Below are 17579 nucleotides of genomic sequence, written 5' to 3' on the forward strand. Positions count from 1 at the left end.
CCGTAAGTATTAGTCAATCAGGGCCTCATTTGTTCATAGCAGCTTTACAGTCTGTCTACTTGTACAGCCCACAATATGCACATTTTCCACTATGCATCTACACACACTGTGATGTTATGAGATGGTACGTGCAAGAGGTCACTAAAATGGCTGCTGCTCCAGAATGAACAGATAGAGCACGTGTTATTAGGTGGAATGGGCAGGGGGATAGGATTTCCTTATTTCTGAGGATAGCTTTCTTCTACCACTAATTAAGAATGCTGCTTATGGATAAACTATGTCAGGGTATGATGATACACCAACTACAAGGATTCCACTTAAGACGACAAGTGACATAATTTACAAGTTAAGAAGGTGATGCATTGAAAAAAAAAAACCTTAGCATTCCAATAGTGGACTCCCTATAGCTCTATCCAAACACCCCATCTCCATTATTTTTAGGAGAAAAAAATAGGAAGCTCAGAAGACCTATTTATTAATTTATCTTTTTTTTTTTTTTTTAAAGGAAAAATAATTATTTGTATTTATTGGGGGAGTTTAACACTTTATTTATTTTTTAGTTTATTTATTGTTATTTAACACTTTTTTGAGCGCATTTCTTAGCTCCAAATTAAATTATCTACTTTCAATGTTTACTTGCAAAGAGAGCGCTACCAACTACAGGCAATACTGGTTTAGCTCCTCCCCCACTTAATACAGCTGCAAAAGACCTCAGTTCCTGGTTAGCTTTCCAGGAAACTGAATGAGTGGCCGAACGTCTGAGCCTGTACTTCGCGGGTGGTAAACCTAAATTTTGCTGGAACTTTGCCTATGGGAAATGGCTGCTAACATCATCTGAAGAGGGCTTTACTTTTAGTCATCTGATTAATTGGGTACCAGCACTCTATAGCTCTATGGGGTTGGATGTGTCTACCATTTACTGTGTTAACAGAGAAAACAATGATTTCTCCAGTGCCAAGGCTTTTATAGTCATTGATTGTAAAATAGCCCTTTCTCCGGCAAGAGATGCTGTGCTTGCTGGAGTTAGGCCTCTATAAATAGACCTCTAGGAAAGAAAGCACGAAAGAGAGCGATGGTCGGAGACCAGGCTTGATAACCAGGCCTTTATGGGAATGAAGGAAGGTTTTAGTGGTCAAGCCTCTATTCTGAAGCAATGGCAAACAATGACGGACACATTACCTGTATTATACAGAGACCTATTTCACACATGTGCATCTATAGCCTGTAAACTTACATGAAGAAACATGGAGATCAGTACATCTAAAGCACATGAAACATGCACGTATGGTTACTTTAGCAAGCATTCATCTTTCCACTTACTGAGCAGAACCCCAATTATTGAGATAAATGGACTCCAGTTCAAAATATAAACACACACATCCTTGTGCAGGAGGGCAAGGCAATAAAAAAGGACAGAACTGACCAGAAAAGAACCACAAAAGGCGCTAGCACCCAAATATAAAGCACCCAACGACAAAAGCCAAATATTAGTAGCGATACACAGGTCATAACCACTGTTCATTACCGTTTAAACAAGAATAACTAAGGATTTATATTTTAATATATTTTGTTTGAGCGGTGATATACTTGTAAGCCAAGACATGCTACTTACATCATTCCAACGCTGCTTAGATACACCCACAAATTTCCCCAGCCACAAGATAGACTATTATAGATCACTTTGTACTTTTGAAATACTGTAGTAGGGCACTGACACCGGCTGCCATTAACTATATTTCTCATGATGCTCAGCTGGCAAGACAAAGGCATTAGTCAAATGTCTGAGGTAACCAGAATGAACTGACAGAAGTCACCATTGCAGGTATTCTGCACTATTCTTTCCTCAAAAACCTCCAGAGATAAAAGACGGAGGAGAACCTCCCACGCTTTCATTTCTAAAGAATCAGAAGAGAAATCTTCACTTTCTACTTTTGCATTATAAAACCTTTTTTTTGTGCTTCTGTAGGAGGAAAAGTAAACAGCACAACACATTTCATTATTATTGCTTTTAAAAGCAAACCAGCCCCTTGAGCATCAGGTAATAATGCGTTCTATTCTGTTCTCATAAAAGTGCTGCATATTGTACAACACACATAAGTAGACGATCAGATAGAGGGCGCTGTTGCCACTGTTCTGAGGACTTTTGATGCCCAGGAAAAGATATGACAGCTCCCACTCTATAAAATGAAAGTTGTCAGCACAACTAATCTGGCAAAGCATAATAAATCTACAGTTAGTGTTCAATATATATGCACCTAACACAACTTTTGTTATTTTAGCTGTTCACCAAAACATAAGATACAGTTATATAATGAACATGGTTTTAAAGTGTAGCCTTTAAATTTGAGGGCATTCACATCTAAATTGGAGGAAGGGTTTTTGAATTACAGCTGTTTAATATGTAGACCCCTCTTTTTTCAAGGGACCTAAAGTGTGTGGGCTATTTCTATATTAATTAAGCAGGCAAAAGGTCTGGAGTTGATCCCAAGTGTGGATTTTGCATTTGGAAGCTGTTGCTGTGAACCCACAACATGCAGTCAAATGAGCTCTCAGTGCAAGTCATGCAGACCATCCTCAGGCTGCAAAAAGAACAAGTTTCCATCAGAGAGATTGCGGGAACCATAGGAGAGGCCAAATCAGCAACATCCAGCCAAATGAAGAACACTCTCCAGGAGATAGACATGTCATTATCAAGGTCTACCATAAAGAGAAGACTTCACAGGAGCAAATACAGAGGGTTCACCATAAGGTGCAAACCATTCATAAGCCCCAGGAATAGAGAGGCCAACTTAGACTTTGGCTTTTTAAAAAAAAAAAAATGTCAATTTAGTTCCGGAACAGCATACTTTGGACAGATGAAAAGGAGATCAACCTGTACTAGAAGGATGGGAAGAAAAAAGTATGGGGCTTTAGAAGTGGATATGTCGTCCATAGCAACCAATCACATTCTACTTATTTATCTAACACTCTAACACCTCTAGACGAGAATAGCTAGAATCTGATTGGTTGCTATGGGCAACATCTTCACTTATAAACACCCGCACTTTAGTAAATATACCCCTATGTTCCTTATTAAATGCACAGTTGCGATAGATACGCATAAAATAAAAATAATTATGATTGCACTAACTTATGACTTGAATACATCTACATATTGCATAAATAGCAGGATATAATTCACTAAGCGCAATAGTCATTTTACAGTGTAGTCTGCACAGAGTATTATACAGCGATGGAAATGTTTGAACTACAACAAGTAATTTCTCTTCCAACAGAGACTAGCACATGAGAACTTGCATCTAATATATGTTCCTTTCCACACTTATGCCATCATCTCTATCCTATTGCCAAAAGCAGCACTATAGATTGTAAGCTTGCGAGCAGGGCCTTCCTACCTATATGTCTAAATCTCAGTCTGTTATTACCCAGTTTTGTTCAATGTTTCTAATTGTAAAGCACAACGCAATATGTTGCACTATATAAGAAACGGTTAATAAATAAAAGAAATAAACCTTTTGGTTGGGCCGTCCCGCTGCTCATTTGGGTATTATGACTGCTGTTGCAGCAAGGTTTATAAACCTGTCCATGTTCTGCAATGCTTTGTACTATAAGTTACTTTTTTTCCTTGTTTTGTTCATATTGTTTCTGTTTAGGGGGAGATTTATCAAAGCTTGGTGAGTGCTAAAGTACAAACCAATCAGCTTCTGTCATTTTACAGGCTATGCTACCCCCCAAAAAAAAGGCAGTTAGGAGCCAATTGGTTGGTACTTTATCTCTCTCTACTTTATTTCTTTTTAAAACTTGATGAATCTCCCCCTATGTACTCTATAAGGCACTGCAGACCCCTTGTGGAGACATATAGATGATAGTAACTGAAAAGAAAGTCGGCGTTTAGCGGGACACATATGTCCGTCACCTTCCTTAAGGCTCTGTGACACTTAATACTTTCAATTAAAAATCGTTTGGAAAATTCTGTATGACATTTAGGGTAAAGCTACCTAACATAGCTGTTCAGTTGTGTTAGTAGTTTCGACAATGATTTTTGGTCGCATTTAACATCAGGTCTAAAATGTTCCAAACTATAATGAAGTCATAAAAAATATAAGAGTGTACTTTTTGTTCCATACCACACCAGTCCTATTCGAGGATTGATCTTTCTCTCTGCTGTACCCAAGCGTCCAAACATATTTCCGACGCCTCCATTGTTACTAATCCATGGTTTGATCACTCTGTCATAACTGCATCTTTTGAATTTATTGAAATGTCAACGTCTAGACCTCCTTGGCGTCTTAACGAAACCCTTTTGAAAATCCCCAAATTTCAGGAAAAAATAAAACTCGCTCTCGCAGACTACTTCTCTATGAACGCCTTGTACTCCATTGGTATGGGAGGCACATAAAGCTGTTATCCGTAGACACACTATGCTTATTTCAGGAATAGAGAGTGCCGATCCCAACTAACCTCCTTGACCGATGAGGTTCTTCGTTTAGAAACCTCTCATAAATGTCACCCCTCCCGTCTCCTATATGACCAACTTATATCAGCTAGGGCATCCACTTAATGCTCTTTTGGCCAAAAAAACCTCCGCTGGCTTAACCAAAAATTTTATGAAAAAAGTAATAAAGCAGACACTCTACTAGCTAACAGATTGAAAGCTCGGAGGTCCTAGACTGCTATCCCATTCCTGAAAGATGCTCACAGTATCCATCAATACAACCCAACCACCATCAATTCACTATTCAAGACTTACTACAAACATCTCTGCAACCCCTCCCACAGTCCCTGCCTTCCTCGTCTTGATCTTAGGACCTCCCTTGCTCTAGATTACCCCATTTCTGCCGAAGAAATCCTTTCTGCCCTTAAAACACAAAAACCCTCCAAAGCTCCTGGCCCAGATGGATTTCCAATGTCTTACTATACGATTTTCCAATTTCCAGTCTTCTCTGGTACCCCACTTAACCACGACTTTCAACCATATCCTCGAAGGTGTTCCATTTCACTCAGACACCACTAAAGCCTCTATCACGGTCCTCCCAAAACAAAACAAAAATCCCTTGTCCGTATCCAATTATCGGCCCATTTCATTGCTCAACAGACTGAATCCACTTCTCCCTACCCTGGTCAACCATGATCAAGTGGGCTTTGTCCCATCTAGACAAGCACTTGATAACACCAGATGCACGATTAACATTATTCACTACATCAATGTCCATAAATTTCCGTCAGTGGTGCTTGCCCTTGATGCGGAGGCGACCTTCGATAGGGTATCCTGGCCTTTCATGTTTCAGACGCTACGCCATTTTGGACTCCGGGGTAAAATTCCTCAAGGCTCTTCAAGCACTCTACCTTATACCCTCCGCCACAGTATCGGCTGGAGGTTTACTTTCCCAATCACTAACGGCGCCAGACAGGGTTGCCCCTTATCGCCCCTCATATTTGCTCTTGCAATTGAGCCACTTGCTATATCAAATACGGGCTAACCCCGACATAGCCGGCATAGAGGTTAAACAGTCCTGTTATACCCTATCCCTATTTGCAGATGATATACTCCTCACACTAACAAAACCTCTTACGTCCCTTCCCAACCTTTTTTCGTGAACTCTCTCTCTACAGTGATTTTTCAGGTTATAAAGTTAACCACACCAAATCTGAAGCTCTTTTCTCCATTTTCCTGGGAACATGAAGATGCTTCTACAATTGAATTTTGATTTTCTGTGGAGAGATTCATTGAAATACCTTGGGGTTCTCATCACAAAATTCTACAGCTCCCTTTACAAACCCAACTACCCCCCACTTATTAGCTATATTGACAAGAATCTACAGCAATGGCGCTCATACTGCCTCTCATGGATAAGTTGCATCAATGCTGTGAAAATGAACATCCTCCCCAATCTATTATATCTTTTTCAGAAACCCCCAGTGCCCATCCCTTTACACACTAACTCTTCAATCCACACTTTGCAAATTTATCTGAAATAGTAAAAAAACGTGAATCCGACAAGATATTCTCATCAAACGCACATGGGACGGGGGGTTAGAGCTACCCATCCTTCACAGATACTTCAGTTCCTCCTATTTGAGCCAAATGATCGCCTGGCACTCTTCCCGTCACGTTAAACGCTGTGTCGATCTAGAAAGCGACTTGGTAGATGCACAGTCGATCTCTCACCTACCATGGTTAACTCGTAAATACAGACCAAAATCTGCTTCGGTAGTTTCTACTATCTCTCTGACACTTAGCAACTTGGGACGATCTCAAAAAAAAAAATGAGATATGGTAAGAACTTACCCTTGTTATCTCTATTTCTACGAAGTCCATAGGGTTCCACAGGATACCTTGGGGTATAGGCGATGGCGGCAGACATCCAGGCACCACAGAGTTAAATTTTCAGCCTCCCAGGATGCACTGGGGTCCCTCTCCTATACCCCGCCCCCGAGCCTCAGGCCACTCAGTTTCGTAACAAGCCATAGGCCGGAGCAGGAGCAAAAAAGAGAGAGAAGACAGTCTGGAACACACAAGAATCACATTCTCACCAGAAGGAGAAGGAGAAACCGGTGACCAGATCAAAGCCCATCTGCAGTACAGGTGCGACAGGGCGGGAGTCCTGTGGAACCCTATGGACATCGTAGAAATAGAGATAACAAGGGTAAGTTCTTACCATATCTCATATTTTCTACTTCAGGGTCCATAGGGTATCCACAGGATACCTTGGGGATGTCCCAAAGCAGTATCCTTTAAGGGTGGGGAGCTCCTGTGCTGTAAGGAGAATCCGCCGCCCGAAGGAAGCATCCTGAGAGGCGAAGGTATCAAAAGCATAATACCTTACAAAAATATGGACAGATGACCACGTGGCTGCCAATCACCGCTGAGGCGCCACGTCGAGCTGCCCACTAAGGACCCACAGACCTAGTGGAAGAGCTTTAATAGAGCATGGAACAGGAAGACCTGTGAATCCATCCTGCCAAAGTTAGCGTAGTGGCAGGCCAACCCTTTTTTTTATGGAAACCAGAAAGGACAAAACCAAGAGTCTGATTTCCTAAATGGACTGGTACGGTCAACTTAAATTCTTAGGCCCGTACCACAGCCAAATAGGCCTCACCAGCAGACAGGATTGGAGAAGTAAAGGCAAGCACTGCCCTGTTCCTAGGAAAGATGAGAAAAAGGGAGGTCTACATGACAGAGCCTCCCATTCTGAGATCCTACTGGCCAAATTAAGAGCCAGAAGGAATACAGTCCTAGCCGTAAGCCATTTGAAATCCACTGAGCCCAGTGGATCAAATGGCGGTCCTCAGAGAGCCCTAAGGACCACAGCCAAATCCCAAGGAGCCACAGGTGGAACAAAGGGATGCTGAATATAACGTACACCCTGCACAAAGGTGCGGACATCAGGAAGAGTAGCAATCCTACACTGAAACCATACTAACAGGGCAGAAACCTGCACCTTCAGGTAAGCAAGGCGAAGACTGTTATCTAAGCCCACCTGTAGGAAAGCCAACCTCTGGATATCCGGAATACCCGAGGAGCCTAGCCTCTAGGGCGACACAACTGAAAGAAAGTATACCATACCTAATGGTAAATTCTTGCAGATAAAAGCTTCCGAGCTCTTAGCATGAACAGAGCCCTTGTTAACTATAGAGCTGGAAAAACTCCTAGACCTTAAGAGGGCAGTCTCCACCGCCACACCGTCAAGGACAGACAACCCAGGTCTGGGTATCAGCCAGGATCCTGAGACAACAGGTCTGGGCGTAGAGGCAACAGCTTCGGAGTGTTAACTGAGAGGCTCTGAAGATCTGAGTAATAGTGCCATCTGGCCTACGCTGGAGCGTGCCTCCTTCTTGCTATTACTGGAGGAAGAAGGGATAACGGAGGGACGAGGTACACAACTTGGAAGGTCCACTGGACCTACCTACGTCTATCAGAAGAGTGTCATCTCTGAAAGGCTCCACTTGTTCACCAGAAGATTGAACACCTCCTGATAAAGAGGACATTTCCCTGAATGCACGTCTTGACGGCTGAGAAAGCCTGCTTTGTATCTGAGGATTCCTGAATGAACACTGCCGATGACGGCAGGGATATAGCCTTCCACCCAAGCCAGAATTCGGGACACCACTGTTAGTGTCGCCTGACTTCGGGAACCTCCTAGGTGGTTTACATAAGCCATCATGATGGCGTTGTCAGACTGTACCTGCACGGTATTTCCGTGGAGGACCTGTCCTGCATGCTGGAAAACCTTGAATACTGCTCAGAGTTCTCAGATGTTTATGGGAAGCGCAAAAACTACTGGTGTCCACCTGCCCTGGAACAAGTGTGGACCCGTCACTGCTTCCCAGCCACGGATACTGGCGTCCGTCATCAGAAGGACCCTGTCCGCAATCCCAAAGGGGGTGCCCCTTGTTTAGGTGAGCTTTCCGCAGCCACCAGGCCAGAGAGAGACAAACCTCCGGGGAAAGTCTATCGACTTTATCCTATGGGGCAACCCATTCCATCCGGAGAGGATCAAGTTTTTCAGAGTTTTAGAGTGAAGCTGGGTACTCTCCACCATGTCGAACAGCGACACCCTGGAACCCAGGAACCACATTGCCAAGTGAATAGACACTCGGCGACTCTGCAGGCAACTGCGTACCTTTGCCTGTAATGCAGAGATCTTTTCCTCAATCACAAAGATCCTCAGATGTTGGGATATGGAGCATCCTCTGTGAAGAATCAGAGAGGACCATTTCCAGTTTATCAGTCAGCCCTAACGTAGCAACACAGATATTGTCCGTTGCATATGGCACTGAAGTATCTCTGGAGACCGTGGTAACAACAGGAGGTCACCCGGATAGGGTAACAAGCGGACCCCATGCATCCGCAGGTGGGCTGCCATAACTACCATGACCCTGGTAAACCGTGAGGCGTGGAGGCCAGACCAAGGGGCAATGCCAGAAACTGGAAATGCTTATCGACCACTGCAAACCTGAGGAAAACACTGGTGTGCTAAGAAAAGAGGGATATTCAGGTACTCACCCTGAATATATCCAACGACACCACAAAATTCCCAGGCTCCATTGAATGATGGAATGTAGGGCCCCCCTCCCGAACCGAGGAACCCTTAAGAATTTGTTGAAGGATTCGAGGTTGAGAATGTCCTGGTAAGACCCATTGGGTGTCTGTACCAGAAAGAGGATGGAGTAATACCTCGTTCCCCTTTGGGGCAACGGAATAGGTACTATAACTCCTGCCTGGAGCATAGAGTGTAACACCCTCAAAAATTACAGGGCCTTGTCCTGAATTGACAGAAGACCTGTAACGAAAAACCGTCTGGGAGGTTTTTACCGGGAGGAGAGGACATACCTTCAAGAAAATACTTCTCTTACCCCAGTGTCCGTGGTGGTCAGACACCAGCACTGGGCGAACTGGAGAATCCGGCCTCCAACTCTAGGGGCTCCCGAGAGGAGGCCCGTCCCGTGAGGCTGAAGGCTTATAGTCCAACTTCGGAGTAGGACGTCTTGCACTCCAAGCCTGTTCTTATGGCTGAGCAGATTTCCTGGCTATTGACTGTCTTGGAAAGCTGTATTTTAGACTTACCCTGGCCTCACAGGGCCGAAAAGACAAAACCCCAGACACTGATGGGACTGTAGCCGATGGCAGACACGCAGACGTAGCTGATGCCTGCAGGGCCACAAGTGCGTCCAGACGAGGGCCAAGCAGGACTTGTCCCGTAAAAGGCAAAGCATTCCAAATGGAATTTGCGTCCGCTTTCCAAGAGCGCAACCACAGGGAGCGGCAAGCCGCTACTGCTGCCGAGGAGATTCTGGAAAGGAGTAGGCTATATGTAAGACCGTCTCATTATGAACGTGGCAAAGTCTCTGAGAATTTGCCACTATCCACCTGCTCTGCTGGAGAGTCAGTGAGCAGAGATCCAGTTACCTACTCAGCGTTCCATGGCTCTGGCCCCCCAGCACACGGCCATAGCCGGCCTGGAAGCCCCTCCAGCAAGGGAATATTGGATTTTAGATATATTTGCACCTTGCAATCTGGAACCTCCTTCAAAGAGGACCTGGAGGGCATGGGCAACGTAGCACTCCTCATTAGGCGTGTAACATGAGAATCTACCCGTAAAGGTAACTCCCATTCGGAAATGTAATTATCCGCAAAAGGGGTATGCAAAAGGTCAACCGTTTTTATTGAGGCTATAACCGCTTACCCGAATTTTCCAAGCCTCCTCTAAATGATCCACCTGACCAGATAGAGGAATTACAGTGGCAACACCCTTATCCATAAAGAAGGCATATTTGGATTTAGCCACGGGGGATATGTAATAACCAAAGCCGCACGGACTGCCCGTATAAGGCCAGGTATATAGACTTTAGACCCAGACTACGCCTCCTTTGCACTAAGGGGCTCGTGTCTGAAAAAGTCAATAATGTCACCGTCATCAGACGTCATGTCTTTACCCGTCTGAGACCCGAAAGGCCGTTTAGAAGGCCGAAATGGTGACTCCCCCTGTAAAACGTCCATCAGGTGCTATACCATTTGGACAATAAATTCACCCACACAGGCTCCTGCGAGACCTGGGGGGGCGAAAAACAGGATACACTGGGGTACCATCAACTGTCCAGGGACCCCTGCATGCGATGAGACCACCACAGGCTGTGATAACCCCTATGGGGAAACGCAGGGGGCGTTGCCCACAAGGGCTGTAAGCATCTTAGCCAGCCGAGGGAGGTCCCCTTTTTTGTGCAGGCACAGTGACAGAAATGGGGCGTGATATATAATACAACATGCCCTCCATAAACCCTCAGCGTCTACATATCCCTCCGCTAACTGCACATGATATCAGTACATTATAGCTGGAAGAGGATATCCTCGTTCACTTTCAGACATGAGGAGTGTGAACGGAGCGTATGTGACCTCCCACACAGAAAAACCACGTTTACTGTGAGGTAATAAACACCCTGCAACACCGCACCGCAAGGGCTGTAGCAGAAGAACAGGGATAGGAAAAAGGCTGACAGTTAGAAATGAAAGTACAGGCAAACAGCGCAAACAATGCACAGATAACATCCTGCATTACAAGCACAATCAACTACACAGACCAGAGCCTGGTAGGAAACAGTGCTGCATACACTGACCTTAATTGAAGGAGAGGTATGCGGGGGACCCGGACCGCAATGGCATCTGTATCAGCTTCCAGCAGCGTTTGCCATCCTGTAGTGAGAAAATGGCCACCGAGGAGCAGAGAGAAGGCGGGCCCGGGGGAGGAGCGCTGACACAGCCCGCTCAGGCCGCTGTGGAATGGCACTGTGCAGCGGGGAAGACGCCGGCTGTGAGACAGGGAAGGCGTTCTCCCCTGGCCTGCTATTAACTCCTGAGACACCGCGCTGTACCGCACATGCTGCGGTCCGCTGTCCCTGGTGGTCTAGTGGAAGGCGCAGGATCCGTACCTGACCCCACACGCAGCCGGTCCCCAGGGAGCCCCCTGCCTGGGGACCAAACAGGACTGTGTTACCAGTGGGTGCCCACCGCGGGACCCCGCCGCTTACCTTGTTCCCCGTGCATCCGGCCACAGCCCAGGTAGCCGGGATCACCGCTAGCTGTGACCCCAGCTACCTACCAGCATCCCCGGATCGGTACCGGCGTTCTGGTACCGGCAGGGTGTAGGAGTGACAGCATGGACGTCAATACTGACTGTCCTATGCTGGAGCACTCTAGTTGTGCAGCCACAGCTGCGAAGAAATATTCAGGGGCCTTAAAAAGACCCCCCTCTGTACGGTGCGACTGGTCCGGCCAGGCACCGACGAAAACTGAGTGGCCTGAGGCTCGGGGGCGGGGTATAGTAGAGGGACCCCAGTGCATCCTGGGAGGCTGAAAATGTAACTCTGTGGTGCCTGGATGTCTGCCGCCATCGCCTATACCCCAAGGTATCCTGTGGATACCCTATGGACCCTGAAGTAGAAATTTACTCTCTCCTCGCATCCGTCCCCCCTTACTCCCATTTGGAATAATCCTGCATTCCCAACAGGCCTCTCCCCTATTATGGCTCGTCCCTGGATTTCAGTCGGAATCACCATACTTCAATCATACCTCTGGGAATTTTGCCCCCATGTCTTGCCGATATCCAAGAAAATTACAGGATCCCAACTCACTCCACTATCAATACTTATAGATTTGCCCCTTCACCACCTCATTTTCTACTGCTCTTTCTTCATCCCCCCTTCTCTCTTAGAAAGATTCTGTATCTACATAACCAACAATAAAAGGGGCCATTTCACACCTATACAATTCAATTCTTGCATTAGAGTCTCCCCCCACTTGAGGAACACGAACAGGCTTGGAAATCAGATCTGGGCCTTTCCCTTGGAGACGATATTTGGGATACTATACGAACGGCCGTCTCAAAATGTTCCATTAGTGTGGACATTTGAGAGAATTCTTACAAAAGTATATACCAGATGGTACCTAGTGCCAGAACGCCTCCATCAAATCTACCCGAACACATTTAATTTGATTACTACATCTCCAGCATAGATTGGAATGTTTTTTCGTATCTGGTGGACATGTCCACTAATTCTTCCTTTCTGGAACACGGTCTGTTCTCTTCTGTCCCAACTTATTGACACCCAGACTTCTTTCTCCCCCACCAATCTACTACTTTGTGCCCCGATCAACCAGGTTTCCAATACATCCAATAACTGATTCTACACATATCTTGCGCAGCTAAGTATCAAATAGCCCAAAATGGGAAAGTATCGCACACTCCCAGCCGCTAGGAATTTTAAACAGGATATGGTTTATATTGAAAATGGAGTATATCACCAGTTTACAGAATAACACTGTACGGAAATTCCAATCTATCTGGTATCCGTGGTACTCCCATAATAATGTTCCTCTTCCAGGGCTCAACGAACTCCATTCAGAACATTCCTCCCTCCTCCATAATTTTTTCTTTCTACCCTTGACTCGTTTCCCCGCTTCTCCCCTTTCCTTCTCCCCCTGTTCCTCCTATAACTCTCCTGTCTATTCACTATTGTTATTGGTTACCTTCTATGACCTGTTATGGTCACCCATGACGAAGGTTGTTTTTACTCACCTCGTATGGGTCTATATTGTCCAATTATTATATGCTCTAGTTTTTTTTGTTTGACTAAATCCATTTGTTCTTTCAGAACCACTGTGTACTACTATATTAAATGTCTATTATCTGGTATTTTCTATTGTACCCAATAAACTAGCATTAAAAAAAATAATATAAATGAGTAATAAAATAATTCTTAACCCCCTAAAGTAAAATTGGGGGCCCACATAGAACTAATGTGGCACTCTCTGTTCTTTGTTCCCTCTATATAACACTTCTGTGTCATTGAGTTTGGCAGCTGGTTCTGGATGGGCATATGGCAAAGGTTCCTAAACTCCACAATTACAGTCCACGTTTTAAAGATATATCCATGCTTGAGCACAGGTGACTTAGGGGTCTATGTAATAAGCCATGGAGAGAGAGAAAGTGGACGGAGATAAAGTACCAACCAATCGGCTCATGTCACTTCACAGGCTGTGCTTGAAAAATGACAGGAGCTGATTGAGCCATCCACTTTCTCTCTCTCCAAGGCTTAGTACAAAGAACGCTTAATTAGTACCTCAGTCAATTTGTTTACCCTCTGGACTCAAGCATGGATATCCTTAAAACCTGGACTGTAATGGTGGAGTTTGGGAACCTCTGGTACATAGAAAACACAAATAATGAATGAAATATGCAGAAGATAAAATAGGCAAAGATACTATATGGCTTCAGGTGAACACAGTGGTTCGAGCTTTCCAGGAATGTGTCACTGTAAGAGGGAACATAGAGAAAGTGGAACACATCTTACAGATAGCATAACATTACTTACCAAGGCCTTTGGGATTAATCCCGCTACTGTCTGTAGGATTTACAACCCAGTAGTAATATTTCAGAGTGTGCATGAGCTGTAATACTGTTCCCACCCTACGGATGGTGGTGTATATCGTGGCAGTGCCGATAAATTCAGCTGATAAATAGGTGTACAGTGAAAGTTGCACCTGAAACATACAACAGAATAGTGCTTTAAAATCTTGGCCAAATCCAGACAGCCCTCTATACCCTTTAGCTGTTTGGCGGTAACCAATAATAACCAATCACATCCCAACATCTTTTTAGTAGAGTTTTGATAGTGTAAGCAGATGTCAGACTGACTGCTACTGGTTAAAAGTACATTTTTCCTGTTCAGGAAATCAGTTGATATTTTCAGGGTGAATTACTCTTTGGATGAAAAGAAACCAGAAAAATTGGGGTTAGTACAGTATGTTTTAATCTATATGTCCAGTAATTACCCAAACTGAGTTACAGGTTACCACTCCTCTCCGACAATTAGAATTTTTTTTACCAATTCACATACTTGTTAATAGGGGGAAAGATACTTTTTATTATTAGAACTGGTTTTCATTAACAATAGATCATTGCTGAGCCCATGTATCTCAATGTTCACACATACCAGCTGTGATAGCCAGGGAAAGTCTCTAAAGACATATATCGGAGCTGTGCTGGTATCGGGTTACCTTTGCTGGGGTGTGTATCCAGATGGCAGGGTTGAAGAGGATGTGATCACAAAGCTGCTTAAGTAAAGGTGCCCCATGAGACAATCCGTCCAGGTACTTTGCAAATGACAGAAACTGTTCCAGCACGGCTCTAGTTATGTGAACCCTGGAGGACTATAAGGAAAGACACAACAATAAAATACTTAATCAAAGAACATGAGAGACACAGTCTTCCCTTACACAGATTTATTTTAGATCAACACCACATTCAGTGCAGTAAGGACTGTATAACATTATTCCTACTTCTGTGACTGTCCTTTGAAAACGTAAGCAGAAAACAATATTTAATGCAGTGTTGTTGCCGTCAACAGATGTAAACAGATACTTCAAAGAAAACATAGAAGGATGGAAAAGTTTTTACAAAAGTCACCTACAGTTGAAAAATAATAGTAATTACAATAAAGCTACACCTCTAGCACATTTCTATTGGAGGCAATAGGACCTGGAACTAGGCCTAATAGCTCAATAGCAGAACTTTTATTCAAGAGCACGCATAGGCTGTTTCTTGTATCTCTTTAATCATGCCAACATGGCATGATAGTTTTACTTTGAACAGTTATTTCAGTACCAGCTAGCAACTTGCCATACCCATTTATGTAATGTACCATAAAATGGCTCCCTAATCATAGTCAAGGCAGCCATTTTGTTGGCCAATACTCAGCCAATTGTTTCACTAGGAACAAGTGACATTATTGATATACAATGAATATTTTTTATTAGGTCTAAAGCTGGGTACACTCTAAACTACTTGTGTACCCAGCGATGCGATGCAACCGAGGGCGATATATGTTACATACGGAGTCATGCACAACAGGATTTGGAGCTTTCAACTATTGTATTTTAACAGATGTAGAAAAAATATTCCTGAATAAGATGAATCCTCATGTATAATGAAGGATCTTCCCATCTTATACAGGGACAACGCTACAATAATGTGATCGGTAATTCCCCTCTTCATCAGTCCCAAATTATAGATGTTGAGGTTATGTGACGAAAGTTAAAGCCACAGGTCTGCTCCTGCTCAGTATCTACACAATATTCTAGAAGAGTGGTATCAAACTCGGGCCCTCCAGCTGCAGTGGAACTACACATCCCAGCATGCAGTGCCACAGTTTTGCTATTAGGGCATGCTAAAACTGTGACAGGGCATCCTGGGATATGTAGTCGCACAAAAGCTGAAGGGCCCGAGTTTGACACCACTGTTCTAGAATAACGTATCCTATGCTCATCCACTAAGCATCATCTTATACAGGGACAACGCTACAATAATGTGATCTGTAATTCCCCTCTTCATCAGTCCCAGTACTAGTCTACAGTGCAGTAGAAGGAATATACATGACTGCTATAGGAGCTCAATTTTGCATTCACATTAATCTAATATGGGTTATTAGTATGATTTCTTGTGAGGACTTGAAGCTATGTACATCTCAATAACCTGACGTTCAGTATAGCTAAAGAAATAAAGGGGTCAATTCCATTAGCTTTGCCACAGAGAGCCCGTCCGAGTAAATGCCGCACTTACGGTAGCTCCAGCCTCGCTGATTTATGTTCGCAGCCACATAGGGGCTGTGGCTAATGGAATCAGCCCCTAAATGTCATAGCACAAAAAAGATTTCAGTAAACAGATAATGTAACAAGTTCAATCCTTCAGGAAACACTGACCCTAGAGTGTATGTATTTAACATGCTGTAACAATCTCACCTTTTCCAATAGGTAACCAATGACTAAAAAGCCTTTTCCCCCCAGCATCTGCTCCTGCATGGCCACCGAGCTCTTCAGCAGCTCCACCAGGAAAGCCAGGAGGGTCGCACTGGAAATAGATCAGGTTTACTTGCATTGCTTTATAGTAAAGACAAAGCCCAACATTTCATTTAAAAACAGGTGAAAAGGTATAGCAGCCATCAAAGATCTTTATGATCCAGGGGGCACTATTTTGTCCTTCCACATGTTAAGTGCTCAATATTATTTACCAACTATAGATTTTATATGTTTCTACAGGCGAGACATTATGGTCAGTCCCTCCCACGTTCCACGATACCTATAGATGAGGAGGATCCACTGCAATCACCTTTAAGGATATGTTCCACTTTATCCTATAAAACTAGATATCTGTACCCTAATCTATCACCCTGTTACTGCTGACAAGGTATGGATCTCTACTGCAAATTACATCACCTCCAGTTTTACTGACTCGTGTGGACAACACCTTTAAAATTCTATATCCTACCATGCTACAAGAGGTTCATATTAAAACACTTCACCGTGCACACCAATTTCCAGGTCAAAGGCGGCATATTGTCTCGGGAGAAACGGGTATGACGACCGAAATGTAGGCATTCGAATTCCTCCTTTTTTCACAGTATGTTCATTAACGAGGTTTGTAAGCTCCAAATGACCAGTCACCCTCTAGCAATGTTATGTGTGAACTTTGTTAATTGGGATTTGCAAGGTAAAAGTGCAGATTTATTTCCTTTTCTTACATGGACGGTCACGGTGGTAAAGATTATATTATGGAACTGTATAGCTTCTGCTCTCCCTTTTCTAGCAGTAAAATACTCTATTACAGTTTTGTATCTAGACAGGAAGAATAGATTACCTAATATATTGAAAAAGGGGTTATACATTCATATAAAAAATGGGGAGTATATATCGATTCTTTGGATTTTAATAGTCAATCACACATTTAAATTATGTGCAACTATTACGTGGTTTTTACTTCGTAATTTAGATTAGCATCTTCTGTTGAACAGAGATCAGGGGGAGGGGGTGGGGGAGGGGGTGTTAAGGGACCTGAAAAACAATGTCTATCATTCAGTCCTTCAGGTCTCTGGGTGCGGTGCCCGCACTGAACAATGTTCACTGCATGTCATTCAGTGCAGGAAACAGACCTCCTACCTGTGATCATGTGAACCTGACTATCGTCGTCAGGTTGACGAGCTTGTTCCACAGATAGTCGGGGTCGGCAAGGACCCAGCGTGCACACGCA

General features: G+C 44.0%; 1 protein-coding gene across 11 annotated transcripts in view; it reads right to left on the reverse strand.

The window, feature by feature from the left end:
* NBEA (neurobeachin) overlaps nucleotides 1-17579 on the reverse strand; it is a 634796-nt gene that overhangs the window by 413195 nt on the left and 204022 nt on the right. For all 11 annotated transcript variants that reach the window (XM_088460223.1, XM_088460224.1, XM_088460216.1 and 8 more), the window contains exons 11-13: nucleotides 16295-16403; nucleotides 14555-14707; nucleotides 13870-14038 (exon numbers count right to left, since the gene is read on the reverse strand). In XM_088460223.1, the coding sequence (XP_088316349.1) occupies nucleotides 13870-14038; nucleotides 14555-14707; nucleotides 16295-16403 (431 nt within the window). The remainder of the gene's footprint in view (nucleotides 1-13869; nucleotides 14039-14554; nucleotides 14708-16294; nucleotides 16404-17579) is intronic.

Source organism: Taudactylus pleione, unplaced genomic scaffold (assembly GCF_031769625.1).
Source record: "Taudactylus pleione unplaced genomic scaffold, aTauple2 ptg000043l, whole genome shotgun sequence".
NCBI lineage: Eukaryota > Metazoa > Chordata > Amphibia > Anura > Myobatrachidae > Taudactylus > Taudactylus pleione.